This window comes from Mastomys coucha, unplaced genomic scaffold (genome assembly GCF_008632895.1).
Source record: "Mastomys coucha isolate ucsf_1 unplaced genomic scaffold, UCSF_Mcou_1 pScaffold21, whole genome shotgun sequence".
NCBI lineage: Eukaryota > Metazoa > Chordata > Mammalia > Rodentia > Muridae > Mastomys > Mastomys coucha.
The window spans coordinates 9,214,336-9,231,877 of NW_022196904.1; the positions used below are offsets into that span (position 1 = coordinate 9,214,336).

At 39.1% G+C, this 17,542-nt stretch overlaps 2 protein-coding genes across 4 annotated transcripts in view; one reads left to right on the forward strand and one right to left on the reverse strand.

Moving 5' to 3' along the window:
* CUNH19orf18 (chromosome unknown C19orf18 homolog) overlaps positions 1-8,574 on the forward strand; it is a 22,631-nt gene extending 14,057 nt beyond the window's left edge. For 2 of the 3 annotated variants that reach the window (XM_031385370.1, XM_031385372.1), the window contains exons 4-6: positions 3,958-4,057; positions 7,070-7,230; positions 8,254-8,574. In XM_031385370.1, the coding sequence (XP_031241230.1) occupies positions 3,958-4,057; positions 7,070-7,230; positions 8,254-8,387 (395 nt within the window). In that variant the 3' untranslated portion in view covers positions 8,388-8,574. The remainder of the gene's footprint in view (positions 1-3,957; positions 4,058-7,069; positions 7,231-8,253) is intronic. The other variant, XM_031385371.1, reaches the window with a different exon arrangement.
* Positions 8,575-13,591: 5,017 nt separating this feature from the next.
* Positions 13,592-17,542, reverse strand: part of LOC116104136 (extracellular calcium-sensing receptor) — a 31,490-nt gene continuing 27,539 nt past the window's right edge. Inside the window, exon 7 of the mRNA XM_031390922.1 lies at positions 13,592-13,837. Coding sequence (XP_031246782.1) covers positions 13,691-13,837 — 147 coding nt within the window. The 3' untranslated portion in view covers positions 13,592-13,690. The remainder of the gene's footprint in view (positions 13,838-17,542) is intronic.

A 17,542-nucleotide genomic window follows, 5' to 3' on the forward strand; every position in this document is an offset into this window, starting at 1 on the left:
GAAGAAGAAGAAGAAGAAGAAGAAGAAGAAGAAGAAGAAGAAGAAGAAGAAGAAAAGAAAGAAAGAAAAGAAAATCCTAATTTCAAGCACAGTGAGAAAAATTATCAATAATATTTCCATGATGTTTGTAGGACATGATTCTACTATTTTCAACTGTTGATATTAAACAAACAGAATAGTTATTTTAAGATATACTTCATTGTTATGTCTCCCTTTTCATTTCTGATTTTATTAATTTGGATACTGTCTCTGTGCCCTCTGGTTAGTCTGGTAAGGGTTTATATATCTTGTCAATTTTCTCAAAAATTGCTCCTGGTTTTGTTGATACTTTGTATAGTTTTTTTTTTTGTTTCTATCTGGTTTGATTATTTCCTGCCATATACTCCTCTTGGGTATATTTGCTTCTTTTTGTTCTAGAGCTTTGAGGTGTACTGTCAAGCTGCTATTGAAAGCTCTCTTCAGTTTATTTTTGGAGGCATTTAGAGCTATAAGTTTTCCTCCTACCACTGCTTTCATTGGGTCCAATAAGTTTTGGTATGATGTATCTTAATTTTCATTAAATTCTAAAAATCCTTTACTTTCTTTATTTCTTCCTTGACTAAGTTATCATTGAATAAAGCGTTGTTTAGCTTCAATCTGTATGTGTGTATTCTGTTGTTTTTGTTGGTATTGAAGACCAGCCTTAGTCCATGATGATCTGATAGGATGCATGGGATTATTTCAGTCTTCTTGTATCTGTTGAGGCTTGTTCTGTGACCAATTATATAGTCAATTTTGGAGGAGGTACCATGAAGTGCTGAGAAGAAGGTATATTCTTTTGCTTTAGGATGAAATGTTCTATTAGTATCTGTTAGATCCATTTGCTTCATAACTTCTGCTAGTTTCACTGTGTCTCTATTTAGTTTCTGTTTCCATGATCTATCCACTGCTGAGAGGGGGCTGGTGACGTCTCCAACTATTATTGTGTGGGTGTGATGTGTGCTTCCAGCTTTAGTAAAGTTTCTTTTATGAATGTGGGTGTCCTTGCATTTGGAGCATAGATGTTCAGAATTGAGAGTTCATCTTGGTAGTTTCTTTTGAACAGTGTGGAGTGTCCTTCCTTATCCTTTTTGATTACTTTAGGTTAAAAGTGGATTTTATTCAATATTAGAATGGCTACACGAGCTTGTTTTGGGGGACCATTTGCTTGAAAAATTGTTTTTCAACATTTTTCTCTGAGGTAGTGTCTGTCTTTGTCACTGAGGTGCATTTTCTATATGCAGCAAAATGCTGGGTCCTGTTTACATATCCAGTCTGTTAGTCTATGTCTTTTTATTGGGGAATTGAGTCTATTGATCTTAAGAGATATTAAGTGATTGTTACTTCCTGTTATTTTTGTTGTTAGAGGTGGAATTACGTTTGTATGGCTATTTTCTTTTGGATTTGCTGAAAGATTACTTTCTTGCTCTTTCTAGGGTGTAGTTTCCCTCCTTGTGTTGGTGTTTTCCATCTATTATCCTTTGTAGGGCTGGATTTGTGGAAAGATAATGCGTAAATTTTGTTTTGTCATGGAATATCTTGGTTTCTCCATCTATGGTAATTGAGAGTTTTGCTGGGTATAGTAGCCTGGGCTGGCATTTGTGTTCTCTTAGGGTCTGTATAACATCTGCCCAGGATTTTCTAGCTTTCATAGTTTCTGGTGAGAAGTCTGGTGTAATTCTGATAGGTCTGCCTTTATATGTTACTTGACCTTTTTCCCTTACTGCTTTTAATATTCTTTCTTTGTTTAGTGCATTTGGTGTTTTAATTATTATGTGACGGGAAGAATTTCTTTTCTGGTCCAGTCTATTTGGAGTTCTGTAGGAATTTCTTTTCTGGTCCAGTCTATTTGGAGTTCTGTATGTTCATGGGCATCTCTTTCTTTAGGTTAGGGAAGTTTTCTTCTATAATTTTGTTGAAGATATTTACTGACCCTTTGAGTTGGGAATATTCTCTCTCTTCTATACCTATTATCCTTAGGTTTGGTCTTCTCATTGTGTCCTGGAATTCCTGGAGGTTTTAGGTTAAGAGGTTTTTGCTTTTTCTTTGACTGTTGTGTCAATATTTTCTATGGTATCTTCTGCCCCTGAGATTCTTTCTTCTATCTCTTGTATTCTGTTATTGATGCTTGCATCTATGACTCCTGATCTCTTTCCTAGGTTTTCTAACTCCAGGGTTGTCTCCCTTTGTGCTTTCATTATTGTTTCTGTTTCTATTTTTAGATCTTGGTTTTGTTTATTTCCTTCACCTGTTTGATTGTGTTTTCCTGTAATACTTTAAGGGATTTTTGTGTTTCCTCTTTAAATGCTTCTAGCTGTTTACCCGTGTTCTCCTGTAGTTCTTTATGGGAGTTACTCATGTCCTTCTTAAAGTCCTCTGTCATTGCCATGAGAAGTGATTTTAGGCCCGAATCTTGCTTTTCAGGTATGGTGGTGTATCCAGGACTTGCTATGGTGGGAGAATTCGGTTCTGAAGATGCCAAGTAACCTTGGTTTCTGTTGCTTATGTTCTTAAGCTTGCCTCCTGCCATCTCATTATCTCAGGTGCTACCTGTCCTCGCTATATCTCACTGGATCCTGTTTTTCCTGTGATCCTGGTTGTGTTAAAATTCCTCAGAGTTCAGCTGTCTCTGTGATCCTGTGATTCTGGGCTTCTGTAATCTGTGATCCTGTGTGTCAGAGCTCCTGGAAATCAAGCTGCCTCTGGGACCCTGAGATCCTGGTATGACCAAGCTCCTGGGATCCTGGGATACTAGGACCCTGTGGTTTTGGGCCTGTTAGAGCACCTGGGAGTGGACCTTCCCCTGCGTGTTGTGAGACTGGTTGTGGAGTTCACACCTAAGGTCTGGTAAAAATTAATTTTTATTTTAAAATGTAAACAATATATTTTGATCAAATTTTTCCCTCCCCAACTTCCCCTAGATCCTCCCAACCTCCATCCTCCTTGTTTTTTCTTTATAATAATAATAATAATAATAATAATAATAATAATAATAATAATAACTCTCAAGCCCCCCAAAACTGAAAATCAAAGGTAACAACAATAAAACCAGATAAGGGAAAAAAATGCCCAAACAAAACAAAAAGCACATAAAAACCCCATGGAGTTTGTCTTGTGTTAGCCAGCTTCTCCCGGGTATAGGGCCTGCTTTGGAGTGTGGTTGTTATGCACAGTGGCATTCTATTGGAGAGAACTGACTTTCCTTCTCCCAGCAGGTATCAATTTGCAAATAACTTTGTGGAAAGGAGTGAGACTTTATACTCACTTACTTCTTCTCATTTCCTAGATTTTGCCCAATTTGAACCTGGGCAGGTCTTGTGCAACCTTTCACAGTTCCTATGAGTTTGCATGTATATCAACTCTCTTGTATCTGGAAGAGGTTTGTTTCCATGGTGTCATTCATCACCTCTGGCTCTTACAGTCTTTCTGCCTCCTCTTCTGCTTATTCATCAGTATCACCCAGCTACAACTACAAAACTACTACTAACAGCAACCTACCTGCAAGATAGATTGGTGCAATAATGGCACAAATGTTACCGGAGTAACTAATTTTTTTAAATTGGATTTAAAAAGTTCCCATGACATGGAGCCCAGAGCTGACACTACTAACATGGCCAAAGACCTGAGACTCAATAGGTCATGCTCCATAGGGGAAAACCCTACTATTATTCTACTAAAAGAACAGCAATAAAATAATATACTGTTATATCCATAGATCAGAGCATTACTCAACCCTCATCAAAGAAGCTTTTTGTAATAAATGAGAACTAACATAGAGACCCACACTGGACAGTGTACAGAGAGGGGAAACTGTGGAGTTCTCATCCCTAAGTGGGATGTCTCTAACCTTTTCAAAATTAGGGATGTCATTTGTAAGAGTATTGTCAGTTTAGTATTTGGTTCATTGTTTGTAACAAACTTCTTTCTGTGTTTTCACAGTAATTTCACGTAGGCCTGGTCTTGTTCATGTAATTTCAGTTTCAAGCATTGCCTTTGTCATTGCCCTGTTATGTGGGCTCATGATCTCCTATGTGATATAGTAAGTATACGACAAATAACCTCACCTATTCTTTTTTTTTTGTCTGCAAAAATGATTTTTAAGATTGGAATATTATTATGTTTTCATATATGTTTTACACATATGTTTTCATATATTTTCATATGTATATGTGTATATATATAATTCGTTATAAGGAATAGAAAATTTGGTGGAACTGTTCATTGTTAGGTCACAGATGAAGGGGCCTAGGCCACAGTAGAAGACTTAGGATTGTCAAAGCTAATGTGGTTTCTAACAGCAACTTCTTCATAGTAAGCATAGTGGGCAAGTCTTAGGATGGGATGTGGTATATAGCTCCATAAGCAGCCTTCACCTTCCTCCTACCCTCCTCCAGGAAAAGCCTGAGTTTCCTAACCCAGCAAGAGCTAAAGTGTGGCTCTGTTGTTACCACTCCCTGCTTCCTCTTACTGACCTCTCACTGTAAGTCTTTCCTTGTACATACTACATATATAACTGTCTCCCTTCCTTAGTCTTTGCTCTCTCTTTTTTTTTTGGTTTTGTTTTTATTGATTATTTTATTTATTTCCATTTCAAATCTTATCCCCTTTCCTGATTTCCCCACCAGAAGCCCCATCCCCCCGCCTCCTGCTTCTATGAGGGTGTACCCCCACCCACCCACCCATCCACCCACCCACTCCTGCCTCCCTGCCCTTGCATTCCCCTACACTGGGGCATTGATCCTTCACAGGACCAAGGGCCTCTTCACCCACTGATGCCCTACAAGGCCATCCTCTGCTACATATACAGCTGGAGCCATGGGTCCCTCCATGTGTACTCTTTGATTGGTAGTTTAGACCCTGAGAGCACTGGTTGTCTGATATTGTTGTTCTTCCTATGGGGTTGCAAACCCCTTCAGCTCCTTCAATCCTTTCTCTAACTCCTCCACTGGGGACACATTGATCAGTTCAATGGTTGGCCTCTGTATATGTCAGGCTCTGGCAGAGTCTCTCAGGAGACAGCCTTAATCAGGCTCCTGTCAGCATACACTTCTTGGCACGCACAATAGTGTGTGTGCTTGGTGACTATATATGGGATGGATCCCCAGGTGGGATGGATCCCCAGGTGGGACAGTCTTTGGATGGCCTTTCCTTCAGTCTCTGCTCCACACTTTGTCTCCATATTTGCTCCCATGAGTATTTTGTTACCAATTCTAAGACTGAAGGACCCACACTTTGGTCTTCCTTCTTGAGCTTCATGTGATCTGAACCCCACCCACTCTTAATAAGGCAGCAGGTACACTAGGGAATTATTTTGTGTCAAAAGATGATGATAATGGTGATAATGATGGTAACATTTTTTGTAATTACTAAATAATTATGGCCATTATGCATTTTCTGACCAGGGTTTGCCAAAGCATGGATTGTTGGTCATGCCAGAGAAGGAGGAAGATGAGGGGGAGGAAAACAAAGAAGGAAAAGAGGAGGAGAAGGAAGAGAAGGAAACCAGACTAGATTAAAATTTAATGGGATGGAAATGCCAGAGCCTTCCCCGTGTTAGGGTTATAAGTTTGTACCAACACATCTGGCTTTTTATGTGGGTCCTTGGGATTTAACTCAGATCCTCAAGCTTGTGTGACAATTACTTTGTCTTCTGATTTTTAGAATTTAGATATTGGGGTGAAGCTCTTATTTTTTAATTAATTATTTTATTTATTTATATTCTAAATTTTACTCCCCAGCCCCCCCCCCAAAAGGTCTTATTTAAACAATATATCTAAAATGTTTTTATTTGTTCTTTGAGAATTTCACACAACACATTGGATGGAACTTTCAAAATATGACATGGTCATTTTGAAATTATTAAGCCAAGGTGGCATCATATTTGGACCACATTCTATGGCTCTGATTCAGTCTAAGATTCTAGGTACATAAGTATGCCAGGAGAAAGTAAGCACTGTCATCCATTTCCACATCACATGGAATGATCTAGTTCACAGATCCACTTTTAGAACTGGACTGACAAAGGGGAGACACAATCTCAAGTGCAAACTTTAAGGGAGTGTTTAAAAATTCACTAGTCAGGATAAAAAATATTTTAATTTAGTGTTATAAAATATCAATACCCAAATATCCACAGTTTACAAAATAATAAGCATCTTTCTGTGTGTGAGTGGGTATGTTGCTGTGTGTGACCAGCCCTTCTGGTATCAGTCTTCAGGTGCCATCCACCTTATTTTTTGAGATAGGATCTCTCTCTAGGATTTAAAACTCACCAGCTAGGTTATATGGGTGGCAATGAGCTGTAGGAATCTGCCTGTCTCTGCCTCTCCAGGGTTTTATGTGGATACTGGGGATTGACATCAAGTCTTTAGGCTTATGTGATAAGCTTTTTGCTGATAAACCTGTCTCTTCAACCCCAGTCAAGTACAGAGTCCATGCTGGGCAAAGCCATGGTATCAGATGCTCTATAAAAGGAACAATCTGTAACATCCTACATTTACTTAAAATTTTGACATCTTGTTCATTGTAGGTTTCTTGGCATTGCTTTTCATTTTGTGTTATATTGCATTGATAGAAGCTTTTGTTGTATCTCGAATTTTGTATTTAATCTATATATGTCATCCACACCCAGTACTGCTTTAGTTATGAGGTTTGAAACTATAAGAGTATTTGTTGACATGAATCAGCTGGTCCAGATCAGAAATTTCAAGTTTCACAGAAATATGTATTTCTTTCTCTGTTCTCCACCTACCAGCATGTATAAGCAATTTCTCTTGAGTCAGAATATTTCATGACCTTGGCTTAGAGTGAAGAACTAGGGGTTAAGAGCATTCCATGCTCTTGCAGAGAACTGGAGTTCATTTCCCAACATTCAGGTCAGGTAGTTCACAACTACTTGTAATTCCAGATCCAGGAAATCTGATGTTTTTTCATAGGCCCCTCTCCCAGCCCCACCTGTATAAATATAAATACAATTTTAAAGGATGCAGTGTGAAGACAGTATGATTGACTGTAAAAAACTGCCTTTACATTCATCTCTATCTTTCTCCAGTCAACTGGTAAAAGCTGAGGAAAAACAGCAGCTTGCAATGTTGTATGAAAATGTCGAGATTCCACTTATAGATGAGAAAGAGATATATGAAGATGATGGTTATGATGTGTCTTCTCAGCAGCTTCCAGAGAATGAGGATCTGGGAAAATTCATTGGCTCAGGTGCTTTTTCCTATCACATCCAAGGCTGTCAATGGTGATTTGATCTTTTCCAAAGAAAATTTAAGTGTGATCAAATAGAATCTGAGTTAAGAAAAAAGGATGCTCATATAGAAATGAACCATTCTTACCAAATCCCAGGAGTCAATGAGGAACTGTCTTGTTGCTTGCTTCCCAATGTGGGCAATTCCAAGAATCTAAGACAGAGTTCAGGAAACAAATTTTGTTTCGAATGAAACTTTAACTTGAACATAATTATTATTGGTGCATTATGTCTGCATTTAGAACATCTACAGACACTCCCATTTGCTTCAGGCTGGTATAGAAATGGGTTCCAGGTCTATACAATAGAGATCATTTCTCCCAAATGGAAGGACGCTATGTGGAACACAAGCATATGAGAGATGCCTATGTTTATTTGTGATGAGAGGATGCCATAAATTCTTCAGAAGCTTGATTTTGTAAAAAACTTTCAGATTCTTTGGTCATATGTTCTAAAAGAACATGCAATGTTCAGTGTCTGGTCTAAATACAATGGTATCCTCTGCTTGGTTCCTTTTAAACAATCTTAGATGTGCCCAACCTGATCTGAAAGACTCAGATACTAAGAGCAGAAGTAATGGTTGATGCTTACTGAAGTTGAGCCTTTACAACCTGTAAAAAAATATTTTCCAATGCCTTTTTAATTACATTGGATTATTATTGGGTAATTTAAAGGCTTGAATACAGAATATAATCATTTTAAAATTCAAATTTTAGCTGAAGGTGATGGCTCACACCTCAAATCACAGCACTTGGGTAGTAGTAACAGGGAGATGGTGAATTCAGGGCCAGCCTGGAATTTATAACAAGATCTTGTTCCAAAATCAAACAAACAGAAAAAGTAAATATATTTTAAAAAATCACTATCCTTATCAGTAACATTTAGTATCTCTGAAAATACCTTTTTTTCTGATTTCCCCTCACCCCTCTTCATTTCTAACTTTCATTTACTCTGATCTTAGTAATATCATTTCTATATTTTAGTTATTAAAATTAAAAGAATGGAAAACATTAAGAAGAAAATGAAGGGAGAGCAAAATGTATTGAAGGGAACGATATCAGAGAATTCCAGTAACACCAAAAAAGTAGAGAGTCACGAAAAAAATGGAGAAAGATGAAAACTCAGGAAAGCTGTGAAAACAAAAGAAAGGTGTACCATGTGCTAGACAACATGGAGATCAAACTGCAGAGATACCAGACAACTGAGAATACAAACAGGACTTCTAGAGAACCTTGTCCAAAAATGTTCTACAGAAAGAAACATGAGAAGCAGGTAGCAGAAAATAAATTCATATGATACCAAAACTCTTGCTTCTTAGCTGTGATAGTCCATGAATAATTATAACTTAAGTGGGATATAGAAGACAGCCAAAGTTCGTTAACAAAAGACAGATTGTTAGGATTTTGTTCTCTAGTTCCAGACCAGAAAGATTGCTTAGTCCTTTTTTGGGGGGGAGGGTGGTCTTCCTGACTGTGATAGCAAAATATTTTCATTAAGCAAAACTTTCTAAGTGATGTTTCTATCAGATCTGGTCATTTAATCTCCATTTTTACACATGAAGACACTGAAGATATCATAATAAATATAGGATTAGATTAAGAGGTGGCCATTTCTGTTGGTTCTCATCTCTAGTGAGGGAACTTGACCTTCAGGGGAGGAGCTATATAACCAGTTCACATATGCAATAATCTGTGAGTAACCAATAGCTGTGCAAAGATGGAATAAACAAGCTGTTTAGTCTTTTGACCTTTCAACACAATGTCATCAGTCAAAGATCATGTTGGAGAATCAAATAACAAAATGTCACCAAAAAAGAAATATCTTAGTATTTAGGTGCATTGACAGTTTTGTTGGTTCCCATTCATTGCCATCCTCAGTATAATTGCTTTGGAAAACAGTCTGGTCATTCCTAGAAATATAAACATGAAATTACTACATGACCCAGCATATCGACTCCTAGATATACATGTCCGTGCCAAAACTTGCACATGCTTATAAGAGTGTAATTTGGCCAGGCAAGAGGGACAATGCCTGTACTCCCAGCACTTGAGAGGTAGTCACAAGAAAACTACAAGTGTGAAGTCAGCTTGCACTATACAATGAACTGTTGTCTCATTAACTGATAGACAGATGAACAAACTGTGACATATCTGTACAATGGAATATATCTCAGCAATTTAAGGGATGAAGTACTGATGTATATTCCATGTATGTGTGGTCATAATGAAGCCATTCTACTGCATGTAAGAAAGCAGACACCTACCTGTGATTCATTTACATGAATCACCCATACAAGGCAAAGCCTGTAGAAACAAAGTGGATTAGGGGTTCTAAGGAGCTGCAGATGAGGGATGGAGAGGCTGTCCAGGTGTAATTTTCTGCCAATCAGTGTGGAAAATTGAAGAGCTTCAGAAGAACCACCATGGTTTCTCACATGTCCCCAGTTCAGTAGGCAGTTTCTTTACTGTGATGATTGTTTCCTTTGCTATATACAAACATAGTCATTTGAAGGGCAGCTGTTTTGGCGTCAAGTTGTCTTGGGTCCTGACTTTGTCAGTAGAGGACAATATCCAGCTGACAGCTGCTCCAGTAGAACAAGCTGCATACTCTATTCTTCCTATGTTGTATTTTCAAGACTGTATTTTTTACACTCATGAACCCCATCTATTCCATCTTTATAGGCAAATTTTGTTGGGTAACCCCATCCTGGATCAGAACCCAATTCTCTGACTCTGTAAATTGTACCATGGACCCAGTTCTTGGCTTTATCAGTCACACAACTTCTTATGGGCTATCCTCTCCCACTAAGTTCATTAAACACTTAAGTGACATTCTCTTTCAGGTTGTTGTCCTGGAACAGATGTGGAGAGGCCCAGGTGATGTTTCATTGGTTGGTTGGTTGGTTTGGTTTAGTTTGGTGGAATAGTTCTGCACAGAATTTCACTGTTTGGACCTATCAGTGGCTGTTCTTTCTGGGAGGCCTCTTCTTGTGTGACATGTAGCCCAGTCAAGAGAAATTTTGTACTTGGATGAGAACCAGCATCATGGGTTGAAACTACACCATGATGTAACATCTGACAATTACAGTTTGCTACATATCTGCCTCAGCACCAAAAGCAGCACATTTTGGAAAGAGTACCCCAGAAGCAATGTGAGCAACACTCGTTGCTGAATAGCTGAGCTGCAGATTCCAGGTGTCTGAGAAGCCATCTTCTAGCAGAGAGTCTGGGAAGGACTTCCTCCTCAGCCCAGAACCTTTCTGGCAATAGGTTAGCCTGCGGGAGAATTCTGACCACACATCTGAGAGTATGCTGGCCTTTTCTCTATGAAAGAGTCATTGCAACTTGGGACTGTATGAAATTCTTCAGCTGCCAACAAGTCATCATCCTCATCAAGGAAGGGTTTTACAAGTATATGTAAGAAATTGGTCAACACAAGCTGTGGCCTCAGGTCGTTCAAGAGTTCACACTTCAGAAAAGCTGTATGAATGTATGAATGCATCAAATTGTCTAGGTAAAAACCTATCCTCATTACCCACAACAACTCTCTGCCCCCATAGCCTGGCTCACCATGTTTTTATCTCCCAGAGACTCTTACTCAAAACTCCATAATCTCTTCACCCACCTCATTAGGTTCCCACTGGCAGGTTGCTACCATACCAACCCAGAGCTTCAAATCCCCCACAGCCTTTGTGGTGCACCTCAGGCAAACCCATGCTTTGCCTCCATACCTTTCTCTTTTGAACCCAGACGAGCCGCTGCATGAAGGAAAACATCACACAAACTTAGTTCAAAAACAACGGTAACTCAATCGCTGGGTGCAACAACTAAAATCCTAACTCAATCTCTGGGCACAACTAAAATCCTAATCTTTTTTGTTTTTTAAGATTTATTTATTTTATGTGTATGAGTACACTGTAGTTGTACAGATGGCTGTGAACAATCATGTGTGTGGCTGCTCTTGAACTCAGAATCTCCGCCTGCCCCACTTGTTCTGCCCAGCTCACTCGGGTGGTGTAATTTACTGCAGCTGTCTGCAGGTGCACCAGAAAAGGGTGTCAGATCTCACTACGGGTGGTTGTGAGCCACCATGTGGTTGCTGGGATCCCAACTCAGGACCTTCGGAAGAGCAGTCAGTGCTCCAACCGGTTGAGCCATCTCGCCAGCCCTAAAATTCTAATCATGTAAGCCTTATTAAATCTAAATCCTCCGGTGGCAAATCCTGACAGATCCATCATTGAAACCGGGAGAACTACATCTTGTCCTCCCGCTATCCTCATCCACATGGACCTAACTCTCTCCTGTTTTCTCTCCTCCTCTGTCCAACCCAGAAGTCCCTCCTACTTGTTCAGTGATTGGCTCCTTTATTCGTTAGGGTATTGGATCACAAGAAGTCACCTGAGTACCCTCCTTGTCCACAACCCCTCCCAGGAGAGTGGAATTAACATCAATATACAAACAGCACCAGGCCCATCCACAACAGTGATGAATGTGGAAAATTGTTTAGCAGGAAGAGAATTAAGAAATTATTTTTAAAGAGAGAATTCACACTGGTAAGAGGTCTTATTGTAGTGAATTTGGGAAATTTTTTATCCAAAATTGTCACTTTTTTTTTTTACTATTTTTCCATATATTACACTCTGATCACAGTTTCCCCTTCCCCCTTTTTGCATGTGCCCCCCCACCTCCCTTTTCCTCCAGATCCGCCGCTCCTCTGTTTCCTTTCAGAAAAAAAAAGCAGGCATTCCCAAAGATTGTAAACCAGATATGGCATATCAAGTTACAATCAAGTTACAATAAGGTTAGGCACATACCCTCAAATTAAGGCTGGGCAAGGCAACCCAGTAGAAGGAAGAGTCCCAAGAGCAGACAAAGGAGTCAGAGACACTTCTGCTCTCTGTTAGAAGTCCCACAAGAACAACAAGCTACACAACCATGACATATATACAGAGGATGTAGGTCAGACCCATGCTGGCCCCCTAATTGTTGCTTCAGTCTCTGTGAGCCCCTTTGAATACTGATCATTTGATTCTCTGGGACATGTTCTTATGATGTCCTTGATTCCTCTGGCTCATATAATCCTTCCTTCCCCCCTTCCATAGGATTTTCCCAAGCTTCACCTAATGTTTGGTTGTGGGTCTCTGCATCTTCTCCTTTCATAAAATTGTCACTTCCTAAACTATAACACAGTTCATACTAGAGAATGTGGGAAATTCTTCACATTCCTATCTCTTCAAACACCAGAGAATTCATAATGGTGCAAGATCATGTGAGTGTGATAAATATGGAAAAATATTTAACAAAAAATCCAGTCTCATAAATGAAAGGGTTCACATTGAAGAGAGATCTTATCAATGCACCAAACATGCATCTTTTAGCAAGTGCTCTAGCCCCAGTAGTCACTGGAGAGGTCACATGGGAGAAAGGCCTGAATGCAGCAAATGTAAGAGGCCTTTAGCTACCACTCTAGTTGTAAACATGAAAGAGTTCACACCAGGTAAAGGCCTTTCATGTGAATTGAGTGTGGGAAGTCATTTACCTTCAACTACAATCACTTAAGACACCAGAGTGTACAAACAGGTCTAAAGGATGTTCAGTGGCAAAGATAGGGTTGTTGTGACTAAATAACACTCCTTCAAAAATACCCATTGCTGTCAGAGGTGTAGTTGAAAGATCCCCTCAAGAGAGGAGACCCTCACTCCAGTCTCGGGATTACACGACCCCCATGAAACTCATGAGAGACCGATCTTGCTGCAAACACATGAGGTTTATTCAGGAAACCAGTGCACTGGGGCCGAGCTCATAACCCATGCAGGGGCAGAGGAGTTTGACCCTGAGTACAAGAAGTGCGGGGTATTTAAAGGGAAAAACTGCAAACTAAGGGGAGTGAGGGGGTTACCAAGGGAACATAACATAAAAACAGTGGAAAATGTCAGAGGGACCCAACCCATGATTTAGTCAGGGTCATGAGGAAAACATCCTGCATACTCATTATTCTCAAGAATGTGGTCTGGTCATCATCATTCACTTTGTGGTTGACCACTTCCTGGAACCACCTAGATGACTTACATCCTGCTTTTGTGGTCAGCGGGCTCCTGGAACTAGCTGGAGGCTGCATTCTTGGCTCGTTTCAGAGAAAATTTTCCATGCCCTTTAAGTAAAATCTTATACATTATACATCTCTACTATATTTCTACTAAATGATCTTTTTAAAATTTTCTTCCACTCTTCATAGCTAGTGGTAGAGTGTTTTCCTGGTATGCATGAAGTTCTAGGTTTGATAGCCAGCACTTGGAAAAAATAGTTAAATCTCTAATCCTGCACATGGGTTTATTTATGTATAGGATCTTTAATAAAGTAAATAACATGTTTCAGCAGTTGACTGTGCCCTTCCCCCAGCCTTGAGAAGGCTAAACAGACCCTAATTGTTTGCCACAGTCATCTTCTGCTGACCTAGCCCACTTAGGGTGGAGTCTTCAGACCTAGGTGGAAGTCTTCTACCTTGCTGCACCTGTAGTTTCCTGTAGGGGTGGACTGCCTGCTGAGCTTGCTTTACAACATAATCCAGCTGAAACAAAGCAACGTAATCCAGTTTAAACAAAGAATGGGTCTGTGACTTTTTCCCCTATATAAATGCAGAGCTGAATATTAAACTTTGAGCCTTGATCAGAAAACTTTTGTCTTGGCTTCAGCCTTCTCTTGCCTGCCTGTCCTTTTTCATTTCCAGGCCCCTTTTCAGGCCCCCAGTACTCTATGGCTGATGGACAGCTACAGTTGACAGTGAGTACTGCTTTTGTAGAAGACCCAGGTTCTGCTCCCAGCAACCTCATCAATTGCTTCATTGTCAATTCCAGGGGAGCTAATACTGTTTTCTAGACACTATGGGCATATAACTCACCTCAACTCCTGGGAGAAAGGTCATATAAATACAGTGATTAGGCACATGCATACACATTTAAAAATAAAAATAAATTTTGAAAGAAGGTAAGATTGAATGAAATCAGGATGGTGGGTTCTAATTCAGTAGACAGATGTTCTTACAAATAGTATGATACTCAGAGGTTCTGTGAATATGTACAGAGCAACAGCTGTATAACAGGCAAGATGCTTGCAAGTCAGGAAGTGCTCTTCCTAGAACATGGCTGTGCTGATGGCTGTATCACAGATTTGTATAATCCAGGACAAGACAGCCAGTCTAACAGTTTGTGGCACTCTGAGTTAATATAGTTCTTTTTATTTATAATAGAGTGAAAATGAACAGTGTATACTGCAGTCATATTTTGGACTCTCCAGAAAGATAGGCGAATTTTCTATTAAGTGGAGGTTTGGGCCAGTCATGATGATGTATAAATAAAAAATAAATATCATGCTCTGACATGGGAAATGGGAAAGCTAACTGAAGATAGATCTTTACCTCTCCATCCCTCTGAATCCAGTCCCCATTCTCATCTCTGGTTCTGCAGTAAAATACCTGCTGAGTCCCCTTTTCTCTTCCCCCTATCTCTAGAAGACCACACAGATTTTCATCTCCTAACCTCTCTCCCTTAACCCATTGTTTTAGCCTAGCCCTGAACTCCAGCAGGCACTCCTTGGGAAAACACAGGGCACCCTGACCTGAGAACGAAATAGTCTAACTGTAGCTCTTCAATTCTACAACTGTATATCTATAATTATCTCTCCATTCCTCCAAGTCCAGTATTTCAATCTCATTCCCAGATCTTTAGCAAACTTTCTATTGTGGCCTGTCCTCACTCCTTGTTCCCATTCCTAGGAGACTAAGAAGTCTGGAAGAACACTCAATTTTTTCTCCTGCCTGCGGATCTTAATACATACAACCCATCCTCATTCTTAAGTATCAGCTCCCAATACACTGAAATACATTTTACCTGGAACCCTCAGTGTCCACACTTATCAAGACCTCAGAATTTACTAAAAGGCCACCAACAGCCACCACACTCCCCAAGAACCAGAAAGGAAACAGAAACCTAGAAACAACAACCAGAAAACAAAAAAACAAACAAACAAAATGAAACACCAAAACACTCACCCAACAAAGAAAAGACCAAATGGGAATACCTAGAAACACAGTTTTCCTAATATCAAATGCCTAGAAGCCAGCATAAAATCACTAACAAGGACTGGAGATATGACTCAGTGATTAAGAGCACTGGCTGATCTTCCAGAGGACTGGGATTCAGTTACCAGCATGCACGTGTCACAACTGTCTGTAAGTTCAGTTCCAGTAATCTAGAACCCTCACACCAACATACCTACAAGAAAGGTACAAATGTTCATAAAAAATAAAAGTAAACTACTTTTTACAAAACATAAAACAGCCAGAAAAATATATCTCCATTAGACCCCAGCAACCCTATGACAACAGGCTGAATATCACAGCATAGCCAAAGCCAAAGAAAGACCCTAAAATAGCCTTTATGAATATGGTAGAAGTCCTTAAGGACGGTAAGTAAATCTCTTACAGAAATCTTTAAATACATAAACAGTGAAAGGAAATGAATAAAACAGTTCAAGACAGGAAGGTAGAAATAGAATAGATAAAGAAAACATATACTGAGGGAAATCCAGAAATGAAAATATATAGAAACTTGAATAGAAAACACAGAGGCAAGCTTTACCAACAGAATATAAGAGGAAAGAGAAGAATCTAAGGTATCAAGACATGATAGAAGGAATAGATACATTGTTCAAAGAAAATGTTAAATCAAAAAAAAAAATTGGCACAAAACATCTAAAAAGATCTGTCACACTGTGTAGAGACCAAACCTAAGAATATAAGATATAGAGGAAGAAGAAACCCAGGTCAAAAGCACAGAAAATGTTTTCAATAAAATCATAGAAGAAAAATTTCCTATCCTAAAGAAGGAGATGCCTAGAAAGGTGCAAGAATCATAAAAACACTACATAGATTGGACCAGAAAAGAAATCCCCCTCAGCTCATAATAATTAAAACACTAAATGTACAGAATAAAAAAATAAGATTAAAGGTCTTCAAGAGGAAAAGGCCAAGTAACATATGAAGGCAGACCCAGTAGAATTACAGCTGACTTCTCAATGGAGAAGGACCTGGAAAGATGGACTGCAGACTCTAAGAGAACACAGATGCCAGATAGCATTTAATACTATACTCAGCAAAACTTTCAATTATAGTAGATGGAGAAAATAAGATAATTCATGACAAAACAAATTTAAGCAGTATTTATCTACAAACCCAGTTCTAGAAGAGATGCTAGAAGAAAAATTCCAATGTGAAGAGATTGACTAGATCCAAAAACTGCAGAGAATAAATAATCCCAGACCAGCAAATCAAAAGAAGGGAAACACACAAACACACACATACACACATCACCACCACCACCACCACAACAACAACAACAACAACATAACAGAAATCAACAAACATTTCTCTTGATATTTCTCAATGTCAGTGATCTCAATTCTCCAATACCATGACATAGATGAACAGAATGAGTGAAAAAAACTGGATAGATCCTTCTGCTGAAAGAAATATACCTTAGTATTAAGGATAGGTACTACCTCAAAGTAAAAGTATGGAAAAGATATTCCAAGCAAATGGACCTAAGAAGCAGCCTTATATAGCCATTTTAATATCTGACAAACTAAACCTAATCAGGATAGGGAAGGACACTCCTCATATATTCATCAAAGGAAAATTCCACCAATACAACATAATAATTCTTAACATCTATGCCGCAAACACAAGGGACTCAAGTTCATAAACATCACTACAGCTTAAACTACATATTGACCCTCACACACTGATAGTGGGAGACTCCAGTAAACTTACTTGTACCAACAGGCCATCCTAACAAAAACTAAATAGAGAAATGCTCAAGATAACTTAACTGACACTATAAGCTTGATGAACTTAACAGATATATACAGAATATTTCACACAGAGACAAAAGAATATACCTTCTTCTCAGCATCTCATGGAATGTTCTACAAAACTGGCCACAAAATCAGATGCAAAGCAAGTCTCAACAGCCACAAGAAAATTAAAACAACACTCTACATTCTATCTGACTACCACAAATTAAAGCTGGATGACAACAACAACTGAAAGCCTGCAAACTCCTAAAAACTGAACAACTCTCTATTGAATGAAAAATGAGTCAAGAAAGAAATTAAAGGCTTCCTATAATTCACTGAAAATAAATACACAGAGTGAGTTCCTAAGCCTGGAGCAGACAACAGGGAGGCACAGGCCCCACAAGTCGCAGGGGAGCCGCCG